Source organism: Tamandua tetradactyla, chromosome 12 (genome assembly GCF_023851605.1).
Source record: "Tamandua tetradactyla isolate mTamTet1 chromosome 12, mTamTet1.pri, whole genome shotgun sequence".
NCBI lineage: Eukaryota > Metazoa > Chordata > Mammalia > Pilosa > Myrmecophagidae > Tamandua > Tamandua tetradactyla.
In genome coordinates this window covers 16,655,668-16,676,853 of record NC_135338.1, presented here as the reverse complement: position 1 = coordinate 16,676,853, position 21,186 = coordinate 16,655,668, and the positions used below count along the sequence as shown (strand labels likewise).

Here is a 21,186-nt window from a genome sequence, read left to right as displayed (position 1 = left end):
GTGGCGCTCGTGGCACATGTTTGTCTGCGGGTCCCACCAGTAAAAGGTGCTGTGGGTCCTTTAACTTTGGAAAACTCTCACCGTCGGGGAGGTTCGCCAGCTGAAGTGGCTTGGAAGAGTTCCAGCCGGCCCGGGGTCCGTACGCGGGGAGGGTCGCCGGCCGCCGCAGCCCGGGAGAGCGCCCGTCAGAATTTCTTAGTCGGCCCAGGGCGCCAAGCATGACGGCAGGGCGCCAGCCACCACGGACCGCCCGGGAGAGTGCACCGTTCCTGGGGAGTCACGTGTTTGGACGGGGCCCCCCCCATCACCGTTCTCTGTGGCCTGGGGATTTCCGATCCAATTCTCTCAGTTGGTCCGGGAGGGCCGCGCGTGGTGTGGGCGCCAGCCGCCGCGGCTTAAGGGGACTGCCTTTCCAATTCTCCCAGCCAGCCCGGGAAGGGGGAAGGGAGGAACTCCGGCCGCTTGCTGCCCCGCCTGGTGAAGCCCGCGCCCCTCGGCGATCTCACCAGAGCGGGTTCTCTCAGCCAGTCAGCCATTCCAGGATGGGGTACGCTGTCTGTTTGATCTCTGTCGTGGCTCTGGGAGCTGTTCTGTATTGTTTCTACTCCCCTAGTAGCTGTTCTGGAGGAGGAATAAGATCCGCGCATCTTACTAAGCCGCCATCTTCTCCGGAAGTCCAGGATTTCTTTATATATTCTGGATATTAAATGCTCATCAGATAGATGAGTATTTTCTATCTCCAAGCCTCTGTCTCTCTGTCAGCTGTGAAGCAACCATTCTTCAAGCATCTGCATCCACTCTGAACTCCCTCCAAACTGAAAATATTTTCTTCCATTCTGTAAGATATCTTTTTACTTTCATGATAAAGTCCTTTGATTCACAAAATTTCTGATTTTGATAAAGTTACATTTATTTATGTTTTCTTTTATTGTTTGTACTTTGGGTTTAAAGTCTATGAAGTCACTACCTAACACAAAGCCTTGAGATGCTTCCATATGTCTTCTTCTAAGAGTTTTAGAGCTTTGGGTCTTATATTTAGGTCTTTGAACCATTTTGAGTTAATTTTTATATATAGTATGAGATAGGGATCCACCATCACTTTTTCATTCCAGGTCATCGGGTTTTCCCAGCACCATTTGTTAAAGAGACTATTCTTTCCCCATTGAATGAATTTGCTACCCCTGTCAAATGATCAATTTGCCATGGATATAAGGGCTTATTTATGAGCTCTCAATTCCTTAGTCTATATATCTCTCCTCATGTCGGTGCAAAAATATGAATTATCTGTAAATCTGTGCTTATTACCTGATTTTTTCCTCTTGGTTTTCAGTCATTTTGTCATTTATTTTCATGCCTGGTAATATTTGATTGCATGATGTGTATTGAATGTAAAAATGTCTTTAGGTTCTAGACGGCAAGGTGCTCCCCCAGCGAGCAGGCTTTCCTCCCTCTAGCAGTTGAGCACACCAGGACCTGACACAGCCAAGGCTGGTCACAGGGTGTGGGTACTCAGGGCTTCCTGGTCTGTCCTCACTTTATGCACAATATTGCAGGATCCTGGGGGCTAAGTGAATGGCTGGAGTGTTGACCAGGGTGCCCTCCCCTTGGTGGAACATGAACCCTGTGCCAGTTTGAAAGTGCTGTGCACCCTAGAAGGGTCACGTCCTTTAATCCTGACTCAGTATTGCAGGGTGGAAACTTCAGATTATCTCCACAGAAATGTGGCTCCAGCCATTCAAGGTGGGTGTTGATTAGTTTATGGAGTCCTTTAAAAGAGGAAACAGGGGTTGACTTCTCTGTCTTTGTTGCCCCTTCATCTCGTGCTGACTCTGGGCATGTCTCTTGCCTCGTGTCTGCTCCAATGTGACCCATAAAAGCTCAGGACTGAGGGTTTGGGAAGGTAAGGTGTGTGGAGGCTGGAAGCAGGGAGGTAAAGAATAAAAATTCCCCTTTTGAGAGGGTGCAAGGGTAGCTCAGTGGCAGAATCTGGGTTCAATTCCCAGCCCATGCACTCCCCCCCCAAAAAAAATCCCCGTTTGAGTGGACATGGCAGAGAAGAATGAGAAAGCTCACATGCTAATACATTTTATTCCATTATAAAATTGACAACCACAGTGAGAATCTGCTCATATTCAAGGTTACTTACAAATGTCAGGTTCTTTCCCATTTTGTCCTTTTCTTTTCACCCTTTCCTTGCATCCCACTTCTCTGCATTGATGTCTGTTTCACTCCACTCTAGCCAGATTGGAAACTTCCACTTCTTTTGCTCAACAGAACCTGATTGCACACTGCTGCCAAAAGGGTACTGCCTAGAGGGAGAGACAGAGAGTTCTGTTCTAATGGAAACCTCCACACAGATATTAATAGATTAATTGCATGACATAAATTTAATAATTTTCTCAGCAGCATTACATTAAAGACATTTTTCAATCCAGTTGTATCCATGGCTCAACAGTTTCCACATGGTGAGTCCTAAAGACTCAAAAAATAAAAAAAACCACCCAAAAGAGTGAATTCATGTGCAAATTCTGAGCATCCATCCCTCCCTAAATAATGGTTCTTTTTGGGCCATTCAAAAAGAGATGCAGAAGGAGCTATCATCAACACAGAAGATGCTTGGTGGTGTTTATTTATAAACAATCCCCTCTTAAAGACAGTCCTTTAAACATATAATAGTACAACCTTTTTAAGATTAGTATGAATATAATTTTTATTTTTTCTCATGCCGAAGAATTACAGGATCATCATTTAAAAAGGAAACTGTAATACACAAATCAGATAAATAAGAAAAACATAACCTCCCCTCTAGAAACTGCATTACTAACAAGTTTCTATTTTCTTAGACTAATTATGCAGATTTTTCCTTGAAAAACTACATCATTTAGCATATTCTCTCTTACAAATCACTTTATTTCACTTATCAACATATTGATAATATTTCCCATGTCCATAAATGTTTATCAAAGTACTGTTTTAATGACTGCATAATTTTATATTTTGTGAATATACCACATTTCATTTAACTAAGCTTCTATATTCGGAAATACATTTTAAAATTTTTTTCAAATTTTCACTTTTTTAAACAAGAGTGTGGTGGTTATTCTTTTTTCCAAATCTTTGTATAAATGCTTAACTATTTCCTTAGGATACATCTCAATAAGGAGACTTACCATAATAAAGGACAGGAATGTTTAAAATTTCTGATAAATTTTAAATGGGAAATAGGTCCAACTTTTCCATTGGACCTATTTCATACGTTCACTATGAGTATATCACAGTGCTCACACCTCTAATCTTTGTTGATGATTTTTATATTTTTATAAGTTTAGACTTCCAAAACAGGCATCTCATTTAATTTTTAAAGTTTTAACTATTTTGCTGGTGTTTTTCTTTTAGCTTCATGAAATAGGAAGCCAGGAGAGTAAGCTAGCAGATGACGCCGTGTCTGCCATGTGCCCTTCCAGCCGAGAGAGAAGCCCTGACTGCGTTCGCCATGTGCCTTTCCAGATGAGAGAGAAACCCTGAACTTCATCGGCCTTCTTGAACCAAGGTATCTTTCCCTGGATGCCTTTGATTGGACCTTTCTATAGACTTGTTTTAATTCTCGGCCTTAGAAGTGTAAACTTGCAACTTATTAAATTCCCCTTGTTAAAAGCCGTTCCGTTTCTGGTATATTGCATTCCAGCAGCTAGCAAACTAGAACAGATTTTGGTACCGGGAGTGGGGTGCTACTGCTGCAGTTTGCAAATACCAAGCATGTTGGAGTGGCTTTTTAAATGGATATGGGGAAGATTCTGGAAGAGTTGTGAAAAGCTTGATAGAGAAGGCCTAGAATGCTTTGAAGAGACTGTTGGTAGAAATGTGGACTCTAAAGATACCTCTGATGAGGCCTTAGACAGAAATGAGGTCCGTGTTATTGTAGACTGGAAGGAAGGCGATCCTTGTTTTAAAATGGCAGATAATCTGGCAAAATTGACTGGTAGTTTTGGCTGGAAGGCAGATTTTAAAAGCCATGAACTTGGATATTTAGCAGAAGAGATCTCCAAATTAAATGTCAAAAGTGCAGTCTGGTTTCTCCTTGCAGCTTATAGTGAAATGCGACAGGAAAGAGATAAGCTGAAAACTGAACTCTTGAGTAAAAAGAAACCAGAAATTGAGGTCCCAGAAAATTCTGGGCCTACAGAAAGGGAGACTACAGAGTATAGTGTGGATTTAACCAAATGTGGAACCAGCCAGCCATTTCAGAGAAAGTCAGGATCGGACATGGCGTTATCCAGGAAAGATCTGTGGAAACTCCTTATGTCTGATGGGCATGATCCAAGGCTACTGCATAGAAAGCCAATGAGAGTGCTGTGGGACCTGTATAAACAGAGCCGCTGCCAGTCTGGACTGAGGGGTTCAGAGAAGGGACACATTGGAGGAAAAATAACTTCAGAGGCAAAACCGTGGAGACTGAGGTCTGAAGTCAAGAAGCCTCGGGCAAGGAGAGCAGACCCACCCAAGCCCATGGAGAGGGTGAGTTTGCCCCAAAGGCAGAGAATGGGCCTCCCACCTCATTGCAGTGGAAGAGTCATGCCACCTCAGGCCTTGGAGAGGGTGAAGCACGTTTCTTGGGGTTTGGGGGGAGCCTGGCTGCCACCACATGGAGGGGTTGAGCGTGTGCCCCGGAGATGGCAGAGAGCCCGGGTGTGGCCCCAATGCTTGGAGAGGGTGGAGCTGAGAGAAAGGTGGTCTCCCCAATATCCCCCAAGGTTGCATTCAGAGAGAGGCAGGCGTAGGCATTTGGAAAGGGTGGGACTGCCACTTTCTAAAGCCCTGAGGATAAATGAGTCTCAGACTTTGAACTCTAATGAACTTTGCCCTGTGGGTTTTCAAAACTGTATGGGTCCGGTGACCCCTGTGTTCCTTCCTCCCTATGGAAATGTGTCTATGTATCCTATGAATGTTCCTCCTTTATATGTTGGCAGCAAATAACTTGTTGTGAGTTTTCAAAGGTCCAGAGCAAAACTAGGTATCTGTATTTCTAATTTGAATAGTTATTTTGTGTTATTTTTGCATGAGAAAGATATTTGTTTTAGTTATTAAGATATTTGTATATATTAAGATATTTGTATATACTAAGGATGATGAATTGACCTATTTATTCAACAAATAATTTCCAGAACCTACCATGCACCAAGCCCTGCTCTAGAAACGGGGATACAGTGGTGAAGAGGCGGCATAGAAAGACGCACATTTACATTTCACAGTTGCTGGGTGGAGACGCACAATGAACGATGCAGATCAAGGAGAAAGCACAGCAGGCTACAAGGTGGAAAGGTAAGGGGGGACTAACACTGGAAGGGGGAGGGGAAGAGCTGTGGTGACAGCTGTCCTGCGGTGCAAGGGAGTGTCTGTGAGGGGTGGCCTTAGGCGAGGGGGGCGAGCTGCTGGGTGACCCCCTGAGGGCCCAGAGCGCACCTTCCTTACACCCTGCAGGGTCCGACTCGCCACGCTCTGGGCCGCCTCCTTCTGAAGAGCCACTAAGACTCATGTGCTGCCCAGGGTCTGGGACAAAGCGAGAGGGTGGACACACATGCAGCAAGGCTGTTCCCTGTAGGGAAAGGAGGGAAGAGGCTTATGTTGTGAAGAGTGGAGCAGGAATCCCATTCTACGAGTGAAAAGGTGAAAAAGGCCTCAAAACAGAGAGGCACAGATACTATCTGTGATTTTAGGGTTCCAAGTTTCCCAGAAATTAAAATAAAGTGAATAAAGCTCACAAATTCTCAATAACCACTATAAAATGACAGCAGCAAAGGCCACCTATAGATCAAGCAATAGCCAAGCTATAGCCAGGAACTTCTGATGCTGAAATTGTTAGAGAATATGAAATATTGCTTGTAAAACATTAAAGTTTTAAGAATGAAGTTGCAAAAAGAAAGGCAAACATGAGTATCATAAATAACCAGAATGATTTGGAAAGAATTAGAACATTTACAAATGAAAATTATGTTGAAATTAAAAATATATTTGTGAAATAATACATTAGAGCTAATTGAGGAAAAAAAATAGTGAACTGAAAGGTATATCTGATAAAATTACCCAGAATTCTGCCCAGAGGATAAAGTGATAATATGTAAAAGAGGTTAAAAACTAGGCCGAATAGAATAACGAGCTCTAATATATATTAAATTGGAGTTTCAAGAGATGGAAATAAATACAATGGATGAAAACCAATGCTTGAAGAAAAAATTGCTGATACTTTCCCCAAACAAATGGAAGACATGACTCCACATATGCAGAAAGCACAACATATACTAAATAAAGTATCTAGAACATTGTAGTAAAATGGCAGGGCATGTGAGACAAAGAGAGGATCTTAATATCATCTAGAGAAAAAAGACTGGTTAATAAAAAAGAACTACTTGTAGACGCAGAGGCTTCTTCCATGCTGGACATCAGGATGGGGTGAAAGGATGTTCTCAGGGTGCTCAGAAAAAAATTACTGCAAACCTAGAACTGTGTGTTTCAGAACTGTGTGTTCTGAAAAACTTTTTCTATAATGGGAGTGAAATAAAAAATTTGCTAATGGGTTAAAAACCAAGAGAAAGTTTGTCATCCGATTCCTTTTCTAAGTGATTTCTGAAGAATATAGTTGCAGGTCGAGCAAAGGGAAAATAATCCCAGAAAAGAAGAATGGGGAGCAAAGAAAAATTGATTTTTTTTAATTGTATGAAATTTAAAAATCGTATTTTTTACAATTTTTGTATTTAATTGCATTAAATTAAAAAAGTTTTCATTATAAATATAATGCTGATAATAATAATGTTCTAATTTGTTGAGTTAAAAAAGAGGGACACAAAATCTGAGCAAAAAAAGACTTGAGTGATTGGTGTTAACATATTCAAATGAATTTGCATTATTTGGAAGAAGGTTAAGATACTGATTAAATTTGTGATTTTAAGATTTTTTTTTAATAAACACCAAAGGTAATGAGTAAAATATTTGTTAGAGGATATATAATATCCAATGCAATAGAGAAGAAAAATAGAATAAGACAATTAACAACTGAGAAAAATTTATATCAAGTTTTTAAAAAGAAAGAAGCAGGGCATAAGGAGAGACAAAAAGAGTTACACAAAATACAGGGAGGAAATGATACACAAAGTAAAAATGGAAAAGATAAGTCCAAATATATGTTTTTTTAAATAAACATAAATGATCCAGTCTCACTAGCAAAAGCATATCTTTTCAGATTTGATTTTTTAATTCTAATTATATGCTCTTTAGAAGATGTACACACAGGTCCTTAGGTGGTGTTCGGTTGGGGGAATAAGGGAGGGCTCTATGGCTGGAATCATGGAGTCACTCCGGAACGGGAGGTGAACCCTTATGATCAAGGCCTTTGCGCAGCAAACAGCTATTCATGCATTATTCAACGGACATCTAACCACCCCTGCTCAACCCGCTAGCATAATAATCCTTTGTTTAATGTGCCGCCCCTTTCATGTCATCACCTAACCCCTGCCCTTAAAAACTGCACTCACCAAAGCCCCTGCGCGAACTCACCTCATTCCCTTTTGGGTGTGGTGAGCTCTGCCCAGGAGCGCAGGCAATAACTCACATCCATTTACAATCCTTTCGTCTACTTTTCTTTCTCTCAAATACCTCATATCTTAAAACCTTTCAGATCCTTAATTGTAACTTTTGAAGGAAGCCCTGTGTCATTCAATGCCACAAACCAAAAGCTTCCATGTTTAATGTTATCTTCTTGCTATATAAGTAAAGCAAATATATTTAGGCCAGGGTCTCACTGAGGGGGAGCTGTATTGTCATCTTCTACAGCAAGCTAAATATTTTATAAACATCTGCAAGTGACCCTAAATAAATCTAAAGTCTAAGGTAAAAACAAAAAAATGAAAAAGTGAAACCTCCTGAACGTGCAGCAGCCGACACGGGGGAGAGGCTCATCATGTTTTAGTTTCATGAATGAACAAATAAGTAGCAAGCAGCAGGTCATGAAGCCTTGTCAGTGTAGATAAATTCATTTTGACTTTTACAATATGTGCCTTGGGGTTGTGACGGGACCTGGGGGGAAGCGAGGTGGGGTGTCATGTCGGGCAGGAACAGATGTCCACATCCAGCCTTGTCATTACTGCAGCTTAATGTTCCAGGTGTTTTTTTTAATTTTCTTTGCTTTTAGAGAGAAAGAATCCGCCCAAGGTGTCTTGGGTCTGGGACCCCTATTTTAGGCTGTGTATTCATTCATTCATTCATTTATTCATTTATTACATGTGAATGGAGGATTCACCAAATAATAAGACCTATGGAGCTAGTCTAAGCTCCTTGTTTGGAAAAGGAGGAAATGGAGGTTCAGAAAGGTTAAATGACTTGCTCAGAGTCACAAAGCCAGTTCCCAACAGTTTTGAGATGAGAACCTCAGCCTCTTGCCTCCCAGTCTAGTGTTTCTTGGGCTTGTGGAGGCTGCCAAGAGGAGTCAAGCTGGCCCTCTGCCTTCAAAGAAGTTCTGGTCCAGTGGGCAGTGGCTAGCAGGGATGTTTTCAAAGGGGGCGGGGGCAGTGACTCTTCCGGCCTATGGCAGTCCTGCAAAGGAAGGTTTGGCCTGGCCCCATTTGCATTTCTGTCTGCCCATCCATCTGTCTGTCCTTTGTGCATCTCTACCTCCTATTGGGACGCCTACTGCCCCTGCTGCCTAAAGATTCCTCTTGGGAAACCCTTCTGAGACCCGGCCCAGCCTCAGTTTACCCACAGCTGCCCGGCATGGAGCTCTGTCTGGTCACTTGCTGTCTGTGTGGGCCTTGTCCATTTCTTTTGGTCTCTGCCACAAAATCATGGTCCCCAGGGGCAGGGACCAGTGTGTCAGTGCTGGCCTGGCCCGGCCCATGGCCCATGTCCATGATTCTACCCAGCCCGACCCCTGGGCTCTGAGTCGGCAGCTGACAGCGTGTCATCGCCTAGCCCCTGCCTGGACACAGGGTGGAATGCTCAAACTTGGGGGCCTCAGGACGCTTGCAGGGCTGCCCTGGAGGGACTGAACCCCCTATTCTGAAGGGCCCCTAGCACCCTCTCATGCCACCACCCATCCCCCAGGTGGTAACCATTTACAACTTGACCCTGCAGGTGGCCGACATGTCTGGGGACAGCCTCACTGCCACGGCCTCTGCTCTCATCACCCTCAATGACATCAATGACCATGTTCCTGAGTTCACCAGGGATGAGGTGACCCCCAGGGCTGCCCTGCGGGAAGCACAGAGTCCCAGTGTGGGGCCAAAGTCGAGAGACTGGAGGGATACCTGGGAGCCCGGGGGCCGGGAGCAGGGGCTGGTCTTCCCCAGGCCCCTGCTGTGGGGTTGGGTGCCCTGCCCCCCAGGAGCCGGGGATTCCCCAGCATCTGCATACACAGGGGCTCATGGGGCTGCCCGGGGGCATGGAGAAGGTGAGGAAGCAGTTAGGGCATCTTCCTCACAGTGTGGGGGTGCAGAAGGGAGCTGGGAGAAGGGGGTCCGGACCGAGGTGAGTGATCCCTGGCACCCAGGCTGTGGGAGGACCCCACTCTGTAATCCTGCAGGTAACCGGGGTGCCTTCCTCAGTTTTTCTTGGAGGCAGTGGAGGCTGTGAGTGGCGTGGACATGGGCCGGCTTGAGGTGCAGGATGCGGACCTGCCAGACTCCCCCAACTGGGTGGCCAGCTTCTCCATCCTGGAGGGTGACCCCAATGGCCACTTCACCATCTGCACAGACCCCGGGACCAATGCGGGCATCCTGTCTGTGGCAAAGGTGGGGGGCACCCCATTGTGTGTGGTGTGGAGGGCAGGGGGCAGCAGGGACCCCCATTTCTGAGTTGCCATCAATGACCCGAGGAAAGGACTCAGGGGTGCAGATTCTGGGTGTGTCCTCAGGAGGGGGGAGAAGGTGCAGCCCCAAGACCTGCTCCCCCTACCACTCTGCATGTGTTGCCAGGTGGAATCGACATAGGTGGGCCATGCGGCACACCTCTGCAAGCAGGGCTCGGCCCGAGGCACAGCCAGGGGTGGCTGTGTGCACGTGTGTACACACACATACCCAGACACACATGGACACATAAGTACACACACATAAAGGGATTTGCTGTGGGGAACGGGCCTGGCGATGGCGGGGGGGCAGGCAAGGCTGGGGCAAGGGCTGGGCTCTACCTGCGAGCTGGTGACTGCTCAGAGCCACAGCGCACCTGCGCAGCCGCCCGCCCACGGAGCTGACCTCGCGGCACCCAGCAGACTTGGTTGGGGCGGTGACTACCTGTCCTATTATTTTTACCTTTGTGCACACTTTTTAGTTTTCAAGGTTAGAAGGGGAAGGAGGGAGTGCAGGGCTCTCAGCACAAGTCCAGGAGCTGCCACCCTGGGCCTTGGCCACCATGGGCCTGCCCTGGGGTGAGGTGGTGCCCGCGTGCCAGGCAGATGCCATCAGCCCTGCTCCTCCCACAGCCCCTGGTCCATGAGAGCTGCGCGCTCCACCAACTCCGCGTGGCAGTGCAGAACGAGGCCCTGCTGCATGTGGCTGCCCCGAAAGTCAGGCGGGGCCAGGCCACTGTCAGCGTGCAGGTGCAGGATGCCAACGAGGCCCCCCAGTTCCTGGAGCACCCACTTCAGACCAGCCTGGCTGAGGGGGCGGCCCCAGGGACCCACGTGGCCATCTTCTGTGCCTGAGACCCCGACACCCAACACCTGCAGAGGCTCAGGTGGGGGAACCTGCGTTTGTTAGGGCGAGCCTGTGGGGGTCGCAGATGGCCTCACCCCCTCCTTCCTGGCCAGGCCGGTGACCCAGGTGCCTGGGCGGTTGGGGGTATGTGGAGTGCCCTGGAGCCCCGGAGCAGGACGGGATCCGTTCACAGGGGCCGCCTTAGCCAGTCAGTTCCTACCAGCCAGACTGTCTGAGCTGCGTGGCCACCCACCTGGGGGTCCTGGCCGCCCCCACCCCCACATCCCCAGGGGTACCAGCACCAGCTGAGGGCCGAAGGGGGCTAGCTTGGGGGACTGCAGAGGAGCCCGGGGTGGGGGGAGACTCAGGGCCACCCCACCCGCCCCCAGCTACTCCAAGGACTACAACCCCGAGGACTGGCTGCAGGTGGCCCGAGCCACGGGCCAGATCCAGACGCTGCACGTGCTCAGCCCTGCCTCGCCCTTCCTCAAGAGTGGCTGGTACTGTGCCATCATCCTGGCCAGTGACTACGGTGAGTGGCCGCGCGGGCGGGGTGCCGCTGGGGCACCCCCTCAGGATGGGGACACGCCGACCCCAGCAGGTGCCCCACCCGCAGCCCCCCACCGCGCATGGCCACTGGCACCCTGTCCATCGAGATCCAGGAGGTGAACGACCACGCGCCCGTGCTGAGCCCGCCAGCCGGCAGCCTGTGCGGCGACCCCGGCCAGGGCCCGGCCTCCTGCTCGGGGCCACGGACGAGGACCTGCCCCCGCACGCGGCCCCCTTCCACTTCCAGCTGAGCCCCGGCGTCCCCGAGCTCGCCCGCAACTGGAGCATCACTCAGGTTAACGGTGAGGCCCGGGATCCGGGGGCCCGCCCGAGAGGAGGCGCGGGGCGCACCGTCGGCTGACGGAGCCCCCCGCCACCGCAGCTCCGGGTCGCCGAGGGGCTGCACCGCCTCAGCCTGCTGCTCCGGGACTCGGGACAGCCGCCCCCGCAGCACAAGCAGCCCCTGAACGTGACCGTGTGCTGCTGCGCCCAGGACGGCGCCTGCCTGCCCACCAACACCGCGCGCTGGGCCGCGGGCGCCGGCCTCAGCCTTGGGGCCCTGCTTATCGCGCTGGCCAGCACCGCCCTGCTGCTGCGTGAGCCCCGCCCCCTCCTCCCGGTCCCTCCCCCTCCCCCTCCCGCCAGCCCCAGCCTCCCGCCTCCTCCCGCCTCCTCCCCGCCCAGTGCTCCTTCTGGCTGCCCTCCTTGGGAGGTTCCGCCGGCAGCCTCTGGACAAGACCCTTCTGAACGGGCCATGGGATGACCCACGGGACAACGTCCTGGACTACCATGAGCAGGGGGGCAGGGAGGAAGACCAGGTGAGGGGCAGAGTGGCGTGGGTGCTGAGTCTGAAGAAGGGCTGCCTCGAGCTTGCCAGGAGCCCCGGGCCAGTCCTTTCCTGGAGCCCATTTGGGCTGCCCAGAGACTCAGCATGGGGCCCCGGCCTGTGGTCCAGGGTTTGCTCCCCTCTCTCCCCGCAGGACGCCTATGACATAAACCAGCCGCGCCGGCCGACAGGGATGAGGGCCCCAGGTGTCCCTCTGGGGTGGCCACCCCTGCGCTGTGACGCCCCGTTCAGCCACAGCCCCCCTCCTCCCAGCCACCTGCCAGCCCCGCCAACATCGGTGACTTCATCCATGAGGTAGGTGCTCCTGGGAGCCCGCCACCCCGGACCCCCAGCTGACAGCTACTGGGCACCCAGCCAGGGCTCTGGTGGACACAGGCAGCTGAGGGTGCATGTTTGGGGCACCAGCGCAGCCTGTGGGGCCACCTCTGTCTCAGGGGCCTCTGCAGAGTGGTTCTGGCATCTTCTGCACTGCCCTAGGCAGCTGGAAGACTTAGGGTTCTACACCGGCCTGTGTTGAGGATCCGGTTTCTTTCACCAGCTTTACTGAAGAATAACTTTTGGAGAGAGAGAGGGGCACAAAAGCATGGTTCAGAGCCTCTGGCGACATGCCCTGTGCTCAGGCACCTGCTTCTGGAGATGGCCAGAGGCGCAGGGTCTCAACACTCACCCACCAGGGGCAGCGTCATGACTGGACGCTAGGCTGTGGTGGAGACAGTGCTACTGGGGCTGCCCTTCCCCCTCCCTCAGCAGGCTGCCCCTGAGTCCTACTCAACCCCCTGGCCTGTCCCCTCAGTCCTCCTCCCAAGGAGTGTCCTCTCACACCCGGGGCCCTCTGAGTAGATTCTCAGCCAGAAAAGCAAACAAGAAAGGGAAGGACATGGAGGAGAAAGGACAGATGCTTCCTCAGGCACGGGCCTGGGGGTCCCCAGATGGAGGGGCCATAGGATGCAGGCAGCCCTCAGGGTGCACACCCTGCTTCAGGGGCAGTGTCTGTGGTCACAGCCCCAAGGGATGCAGCATCCTGACTGGCCAAACAAGTGAGCCCCACTGCCCTCGGCCTCTCATGCCAGGCTCTGCCCTTGGACTTTGTGCCTCCTCAAGGAAGCAGGACACCAAGCAAGGGCCACATGCTGGGACGTGGGTCATTAGACTTGGCAGGGGGCAGACAAGAGAACAGGAGGACAGAGGGCCATGATGTGCCAGGTCACAACCACTTGGGGTGCAGACTGCCCAGGGCTGTCCTGACCCTGTGGGTGGCTAGACGAGCAGGCCCTTGCAGGCCTCAGCATTTTCTCTTCCCCACTGTGCTTGGAATGGCTTGGCACCAAGGGCTGTGAGGTGGGCCAGGAGATGGGCCCAGCATTTTTCCAAGCCCTCATGGGCCCCTCTATGCTGGAAGGATGGGCTGGGAGATGGGTCCTTGGTAGCCTTGATGTGGCTGCTGACCTGACCAGGCATCACGCTGCCTCTGGGCACAGCCATGCCCTGCTGGGGAGCCTGGCTTGATATGACCACTTGGGGCTCCTCCAGTGAGCTCACAGAGACACGGGCACTGCACAGGAGGGCCGCAGAGGGGCGCATTGTATCGAATGGCTGGTGTGCGTGTCCACTCTGCTCCCCATGGGAGCCCTCAGGGGCTGGGGCAGCTCCTTCTGACCCCCAGGAAGGAGAGGCTGGGAGGACAACCAGCCAGTTGAGCAGAAAGGGGTCTGCACCTGGCCTTACCCCTCAGTGTTGGCTGCCACGGGGAGCCACCCAGAGTTCCTACCAGGGGTTAAGAGACACTGAGCATTAGGGGTCTGGCCTAGCAGGAGGGGGTGGCTGTCACTGACCCCTTGAAACTGTCTCTGAGAGCTGTCGTGCTGGGCTCCAGACAGAGCCGAGTCAGCACGCACTCCACTCGCGCTGGCTCTAAGAATGGCCGCACTGTGCTGCTCCCTGCCTTGTTCTAATGCTTCCACGATTCAGAAAGCTTCACGTTTTATGGCGATTAGACACTAACCTGCAGTCTAGCTTTTGGTGGGGGTGCCCGGGGCCCCGGTTTCCACGCAGTAAGACCAGCCCCGTGATACCCGAAGAGGCACGCACAGGGACTTCGAGTCATGAACCCAGCTGCCAGTGCACGGGCAGGCACTGCCACCACTGCTCCTTCCCCAGGGCAGCTGCACCCACCTAGACCACAGCAGGGACAGACCCCCAACTCAGAGGGACCAGGTTTGGACTTGACCCACGAGCTGAACCTGTGGCCTGTTCCTTCTCACATTCGTGTGTTCATTCATCAGACTATTGGGCCACGAGTGCTAGGCAAGATAGGGCTCAGATGGGCAGAATCTGCTGCTTAGGGGGAGGTGGGCGCTGTGAGCATGGGAGCCAGGCAGGGCAGGACGGTACAAGGGTGGCAGTGCAGATGGCCAGGATGGGCCCTGGCAGGCTCCCACAGCCCTCCTTCCTCTCCTTTCCCTTTTGGCTCCTGTGAAGACCCCTGCCTCTGCACACACAGCACCTCCACTTCCCCCTGAGCCGGTCCCTGCCTCTACAGGGCACCCCCTGTCCCTGGGCCGGGCTGCCCCAGCCTGGCTGCTGCTGGTTCAGCCCTCTGGAGACCCTTCCACAATACCCCTCCCATCACACATCCATATCAGGCCTCAGCCCCGCCTCCCAGCCACGGCAGCCACCTTGCCCTTTTCCTGGTCTTTCTGGTCCATCAGACTGCTTGCTGTGCCCCCTCCCTCCTCTGGGGCCCTGTGGCCCTAAGGCCAGGCCTCCTGGCATGCTGAGCAACACCCCAAGCCTATCTCCACGACCAGCCTCGAGTAGTACTGATGGCACATCCCATGGGCTGCCTGGACACTGCCTGAGCCACCCTGGGGGTGAGTGTGCCTCTGCCTCGCTTGCAGAGGAGACCCCTCACCTGCCTGACCTGCCCAGCAGGGCCCCTGCCTCTTGGCCTTCCCCTCCCCAGCCCTCAGCATACACCACTCACCTAGAAACACGGGCAGACTGGGGGAGAAACTACAGGCTGACTTCCTGACGTTGGAGGTGCTACTACACCTTTCCTTTTTGAACAAGGGACTTCAGTGGAGGGGCGGGTGGCTCTGGGGAGTGTGGGTGCAGGTTGGGGTGTAACTTGCAGCAGAGACTCTGGGCATGCAGGTGAGTGGGGACTGCAAAGCAGCAGAGACAAACCCCAAGTGCAGGCGGGGCCCCCAGACCACCCCCAGCCATGCACCCATTCACAGCAGGCAGCCCAGGCCCACCGAATGGTCCCTGCCCTGGCACGAGCACACTTTAGGGAGAGGAGCCTCTGAACCCAGATTGCCAGCTCAGCCTTGCTGTGCAAGCTTAGCTAAATGTGGCTTTTGCCTGAAGAACAGAATTCCTTATGCTGGTTTCTAGGAAAATCTGAAAATAGCCTAGGAGCCTTGATTTGAGGAATTTCCCACCTCCTGCCGATGTGCCAGGATTCTCAGGGTGCTTTGGGGGCGGATTTCAGGGCAGCCCAAGTGGGCCCTGGGGCCGCACAGAGGTGCACCTGCGAGCACAGCGTGCAGCCTCCCGGGGCCTCTGCAGTTTCCGGGCCCAGCTGGGAGGTGGAAGGAAAGCAGCAATTCGACATCACGCCTTCTGTGGGACAGGGACAGTTGATGCGCCAAAGGCTGGGACTGTTCCTTAATGTTTATGAAAGCTGTCGTTACAGCAGCCCTGCGGCACACGTTGTCCAGCCCTTTCGGGGGGGCTGTTTCCTTGTGGCTGCGCGGGTCCTGGGAGGGCACCGCCCTGACCACTGCCCTCCCTTGCATGCACCCGCGGCCGGCAGGCCACCCCGGGGTAGCTGTTGGCCATGCACTCAGACACCCACACGCTGCTCTAGGGCACCAACCCCCTCAACCGGCAGAAACTGGACAGTGAGAAACTTCCAGGGATTTCACGACCTCCCTCACACGCAGTACAGGTCCACTTGCCCTGCATGGTGGGTCCAGTGAGGCCTCTTGGTGCCTTGGGAGAAGACAGGGCCCAGCTCCTGCCGGTGATACCCTCAGCCGCGGCCACTGTGGGTGCTGACCTGCACAGGCTGGTGGGCAGGACAGCTGTGTCGTGAGGTCTAGCACTGGGAGGGCGAGGCTCAGCCTGAGAGGTCTCACAAGCCCTGGGTTCTGATCGGTGGCCTCTGGGCAGGCAAAGACGTGAGCGCCACACTTCAGGGGTGCCTTGGGCAGCAGCTCAGGTCCAGGAGGCTGAGCAGATGACTCAGACCCCGAAATCCTGCCCAGCCACACTTCCCCATGCAGGGGCTCCCCACTACGCCGGCTCTAAGGCCTGCAGGCAATGCCAAGGAGGCCCACGAGGGTCCCTGCATGGCCAGGCACATGGTGCTCTCCCTGAGGTGCACCTCAGCTCCAAGAGCAGAAAACTGGTGTTTCCATCAGGCGGGGGAGCGGGGAGAGAGCTCTGACAGAGGATGGTGAGCACTGGAGGGCAGCGCCTACTCACCTCAGGCACAGGCTCCAGGCACCAGCAGCTGGCTGCCCCCTCTCTCCTGGATGGACCCAGAACAGCCGTCCATGATGGGCCTCCTTCCCTGGCTCCCTGCCTCCGCCTGTGCTGACCCTTCCTGCGCACTTGCCAGCAAGAGCAGAGAAGGGGGGGCAGGACCACAGCAGCTGTGCTCCCAGGGCCGTGGAGGGCAGCCGTCTCTCGTTGGCACCCACCTCACTGCCGCAGGTCTGCGTGGGCCATGGCACCACCCCCATGGCACAGCCCACACACACTTGCGCCTCTGCTGCCGGGGACCCCTGCCTCGGAGCACAGCGGGCTGGCGTGGGGCCTCGAGCAAGCCCTGTGGGGCCAGGCTGCCGTCAGCTGCTTCTGGAGCCCCCCTACTCCTGCTGACATGGCTGTGTAAAGGGACATAAACCTGCATGCTGGAGGAAAAGAGACAGGAGAGCAGGAACAGGCTTGTGAAAAACGAAGTTGGAAAGTGCATGGACAGGCGGTACTGACTCCAGAGCCAATGCCAGGAATGCCAACCCCCCCCACACACACCACACTCACAGATGGGCAGAGCCCCAGGACCTGGGCTGAGGGGCAGGAGAGGCCTAGGCAGGCTACTGAGAAGCTTTTAGTTCCTGTGTCCATCCTGTGGCCCCGTGGTCCTAGATCACTGCTTCCCTGTTTCTTCTCCAGAAAGGACAAGTCAGGGGTGCCTGGATGTGTCCGGAGAGATCATGGGCACCAGGCCCACCTCTCCACCCCCTCCCCTTTGGCTCCAGCCCACTGACCTCTGCCCTCCAGGCTGAAGACTGCGACTTCTCCAGGGGCTTAGCCTCCCACAGGAAGCTGACCTGGGATGTCCCCAGTGGTCTAAATTGATCTCCCATGTTGACACTCTTGGGGTCACCAGAACTGGAAAAACACTCCCAACAGGAAGTGGAGATGAGGACAAGGCAGAGCAGAGCCTCCAGGGGCATGGGCCAGCAGGACACAGTGGTCACAGCACCACTGCTCATATTCTCAAGGACAGGAGAGCCACAGCCTCTGAGCATGATCAGTGCAGTGGAAAAGGAAAAGGTGCAGGACTCTCAGAGGAGATTATAAGTTCAAACTCAGGAGCAGAGAGGGTGGAAGATGCATGCAGGGGCTCTCCAGGGCTTTCAGACCCGTCCCACTCGACAGGGATGCTACCTCCCTGCCATCTCACCACTTCTGGCCCAGCTTTAACCTCTCATATCCTGATGACCACCCTGACCAGAGACACTATTACTAGTTTACCTACCAGAGTAACCACTGCTGACCTCACACTTGGTTAGCAAAGGGCCTTCGGGTGACACTGCTCTCACAGCACACTGCAGATCACTGCCCGCCGAAGAACAGCTGAGGACTCCACGAGAAGCCTGCCTCCCTTGCCATGTCGGTCAGCCCACTGCCCCCATTCCCAGGCCTGGTGCCTCTGCAGCCTGGTCCTGGTGACTGTGTCCAGCCACAGGAGGCCCCTGCTGGGGCACTCGGGTTAGGCCAGCTGCCCTCTGCACCCACCATCTTCACAGGGGCTCAGCTGCCAGAGTGGCCTCCCTGTTTGGACTCCCACAGCCCACTGTCCAGCCAGCACATGGAGGTGTGTGTGTGAATATTTGAAACCCTCCCTTTTCATAATTTTGGTCTTTGCTTATCACAAAACAACAAAATGAAAATAGGTGATTGGTGTTTCAACAGCAGCATTATCAGCTCTAAGGTCGGGGAGTGAGCCCCAGCCTTCCCTGGGTGGACCCTGCTGCACTTGGGGTTCCCCACACCATACCGGTGAGTCTTGTACACACTGCTCGGGTGGGTAGAAAGAAATGGGGTCCCTATTCACATGCTGGGTCCCCCTGCATGCCTGAAGAGCTGCTGCTTGGAGAACTGGTCGTGAACCCCTTGGACCCCAGCTGGCTGCCTGGGATCTGGCCACTCTCTGAAGGCAGAGTCCCATCTGAAAGCAGTGGGAGCTGGAATGTTCCTTAATAAACCATGTGTGGAATCTGTCACAGGTGGTGTGCGGGCAAAGTAGGGAGCAGTTGTTTGGGGAGACCCACCCTTCCTGTCCCAGCCCTGTTCCCCCAACTGCCCCCTCTCTGTCCCCCAGGAACCTCCAAAAGGGTGTGAAGGGAGGCAGAGCCAGCCCCATTATAAACCACCCTCCCTTTGCAGCTGCATCTGCAGACCCGTGTGACCTGCCTGCTCATTCCCTCAGCAGATCTGCTCCTCGTCACTGCTTGGGCAAGGAATTGGGGTACAAGGAGGGCACGGCGAATGGGCACTGGCCTTGCAGTAAGGTCAGGCTGGAACCTGTGCCTCTGTTGGGAAGCAGCTGACTGACAGCCGTGCACACTGCAGAAGCAGCAAGGGAGGGGGGAGGCCATGGTGGGGACAAAGGTTAACCCGCCAACTGCAGCAGGAGGGCCCCCGGGTGGTCCCTGAGCTGACCTGTTGTTTGGCCCTTTCATGATCGAGGCTGAGAGGTGGCCTGAGTCGGGCCCAGGGCCTCTGGGGTGTCTGGCCGGCATGGAGACACAGCACAGGCCATTGAAGACCCCGGGAAGCCTGCTCCCTCAGCAGCACACCAGCATCTCAAGGGCGCCCTGTTTTTAAGTGGAGCATTATACCCGCAGCCTCGCTTTGGCGCAGGCATGATGTGCCCCCAGACTGCAGGTTTCTCCCATCAGGCAGGAACCCTTTTATCTTCTCCTGGAGGCTCCTGGGGCCTCTGAGCCCATCCTGCCCCCCTGCCCTGGAGCGTGGCATGGAGGGCCAGTCCAAGCCTCTGACCCCACAGCCACCTCAGGTGCAGAAGTGGACCTGGGCTCTGGCCAGGGACGTTGCAGGGAGCACAGGACGCATGCGTGGTTTGAGAGAGTGATGCCTGCACTCCTGGGCTGGCTCCTCTGCGGCTCTGACATCACAGCTGCTCATCCACAAACCCTGGGGTGTGGAAGTGTCCTTCAGAGAAGATGTGGCCTTCCTCACTGTTCTAGTTTGCTAGCTGCCGGAATGCAACACCAGAAATGGAATGGCTTTTTAAAGGCGGAATTTAATAAGTTGCTAGTTTACAATTCTAAGGTCGAGAAAATGTCCCAGTTAAAACAAATCTATAGAAATGTCCAATCTAGGGCATCCAGAGAAAGATACCTTGGTTCAAGAAGGCCGAAGAAGTTCAGGGTTTCTCTCTCAAGTGAAAAGGCACATGGTGAACATGGTCACAGTTTCTCTCTCAGCTAGAAGGGCACGTGGCAAACAGGGCATCATCAACTAACTTTCTCTCTTGGCTTCTGGTTTCATGAAGCTCCCCAGGAGGCGTTTTCCTTCTTCATCTCCAAAGGTCACTGGTTCGTGGACTCTCTGCTTTGTGGTGCTGTAGCATTCTCTGCTCTCTCAAATCTCCTTCATTCTCCAAAATGTTTCTCTTTTATAGGACTCAAGAAACTAATCAAGACCCACCCACATGGGTGGAGACATGTCATCACCTGATAATCCAGCTTAACAACCACTCTTGATTAAATCACATCTCCGGGGAGATGATCTCATTACATAGAGTATTGAATAGGGATTTTTCTGCCTTTATGAAATGGGATTTTGATTAAAACATGGCTTTTCTAGGGGACATACATCCTTTCAGACCAGCACACTCCCCAAGGTCACCCACAAGCCAGCAGGCAGTGGAGGCCAGAGCAGTCCAGGCCACCAGCCCCACGCCATCCAGCCAGGAGCTAGGATTCCAGGTCAGGCAGTGGACACAGGCTGGCCAGATCCAGAAAGGCCCCGGGCTGGGTTAAGGAAGTTGCTAGAGCAATGAGCTCATCAGCGGCCTGTGTCTTGCAGGAACAGGTGGGACCCCACCATGCAGAGCTGTCCTGGGTACACCTGGAAGCCAGAGGAGACAGAGTTAGGGCCTTCTCCCTCCTGACGGGTCTCAGGCCTGTTGCCTTGTTCAGCCAACACTGGGATTGCACCGAGGAAGCTGAGATGCTGGGACCTCATGGCCAGGACTGGCCTCAGCCTTCCATGGTTTCCTGGCAGCTGTGCAGCCCGAGAGCTTAACATGGGTGTGAACAGGGCCAGAGGGTGGCACAAGGAATGCACCTGAGTGCTGCTAGTGCCCAGGCCTCACCACAGATATTTGATCCTACACTCCTGCTCCTTGTTTGTAGCTAGAGGGGCTGCTGGAAACCCCACAAGGTAGAACAGGTTTGGGGAGCTGCAGGAGAGGCCCCGTGAGGTGCCCAATAAGTGCTTGTGGGTGTTTAGTTGTCCCATGCAAAGTGCCAGCACAGGCCTGAGGTCCCACTGTGGCTGTCCCTCCTCTCTGAGGTGCCTCCCTTTCTCCTGCCTGCTCTCTGAGGAGTGGGCTGCTGCTGGCCGTGGGGAATGAGAGGCCCCCCACAGGCTCTGCTGGCTGAGACCCTGCAGTGGGCTCACACTGGTGCATGGGAGGGGGCAGTCCTACTTGACACGGGATAGTCGTACTCGGGAACCATTTGCACAAACAGAGCACAGATGTGCTCTGTGCATCACACATGCCTCTGCCCTGGTGGGAGCATCCAGGGACCAGGCAACGTGCACAGGCTCCTCATTTCCAGGATG

The 21,186-nt window shown here is 53.5% G+C and overlaps 1 protein-coding gene across 1 annotated transcript in view; it reads left to right on the top strand.

Annotated features, from left to right (window-relative positions):
* LOC143651335 (cadherin-15-like) overlaps positions 1 to 21,118 on the top strand; it is a 37,564-nt gene extending 16,446 nt beyond the window's left edge. Inside the window, 10 exon segments of the mRNA XM_077122289.1 lie at positions 5,210 to 5,319; positions 9,121 to 9,219; positions 9,591 to 9,776; positions 10,463 to 10,716; positions 11,066 to 11,212; positions 11,293 to 11,399; positions 11,402 to 11,821; positions 11,910 to 12,043; positions 12,206 to 12,323; positions 12,326 to 21,118. Of these exon segments, the coding sequence (XP_076978404.1) occupies positions 5,210 to 5,319; positions 9,121 to 9,219; positions 9,591 to 9,776; positions 10,463 to 10,716; positions 11,066 to 11,212; positions 11,293 to 11,399; positions 11,402 to 11,821; positions 11,910 to 12,043; positions 12,206 to 12,323; positions 12,326 to 12,408 (1,658 nt within the window). The 3' untranslated portion in view covers positions 12,409 to 21,118.
* Positions 21,119 to 21,186: the final 68 nt, after the last annotated feature.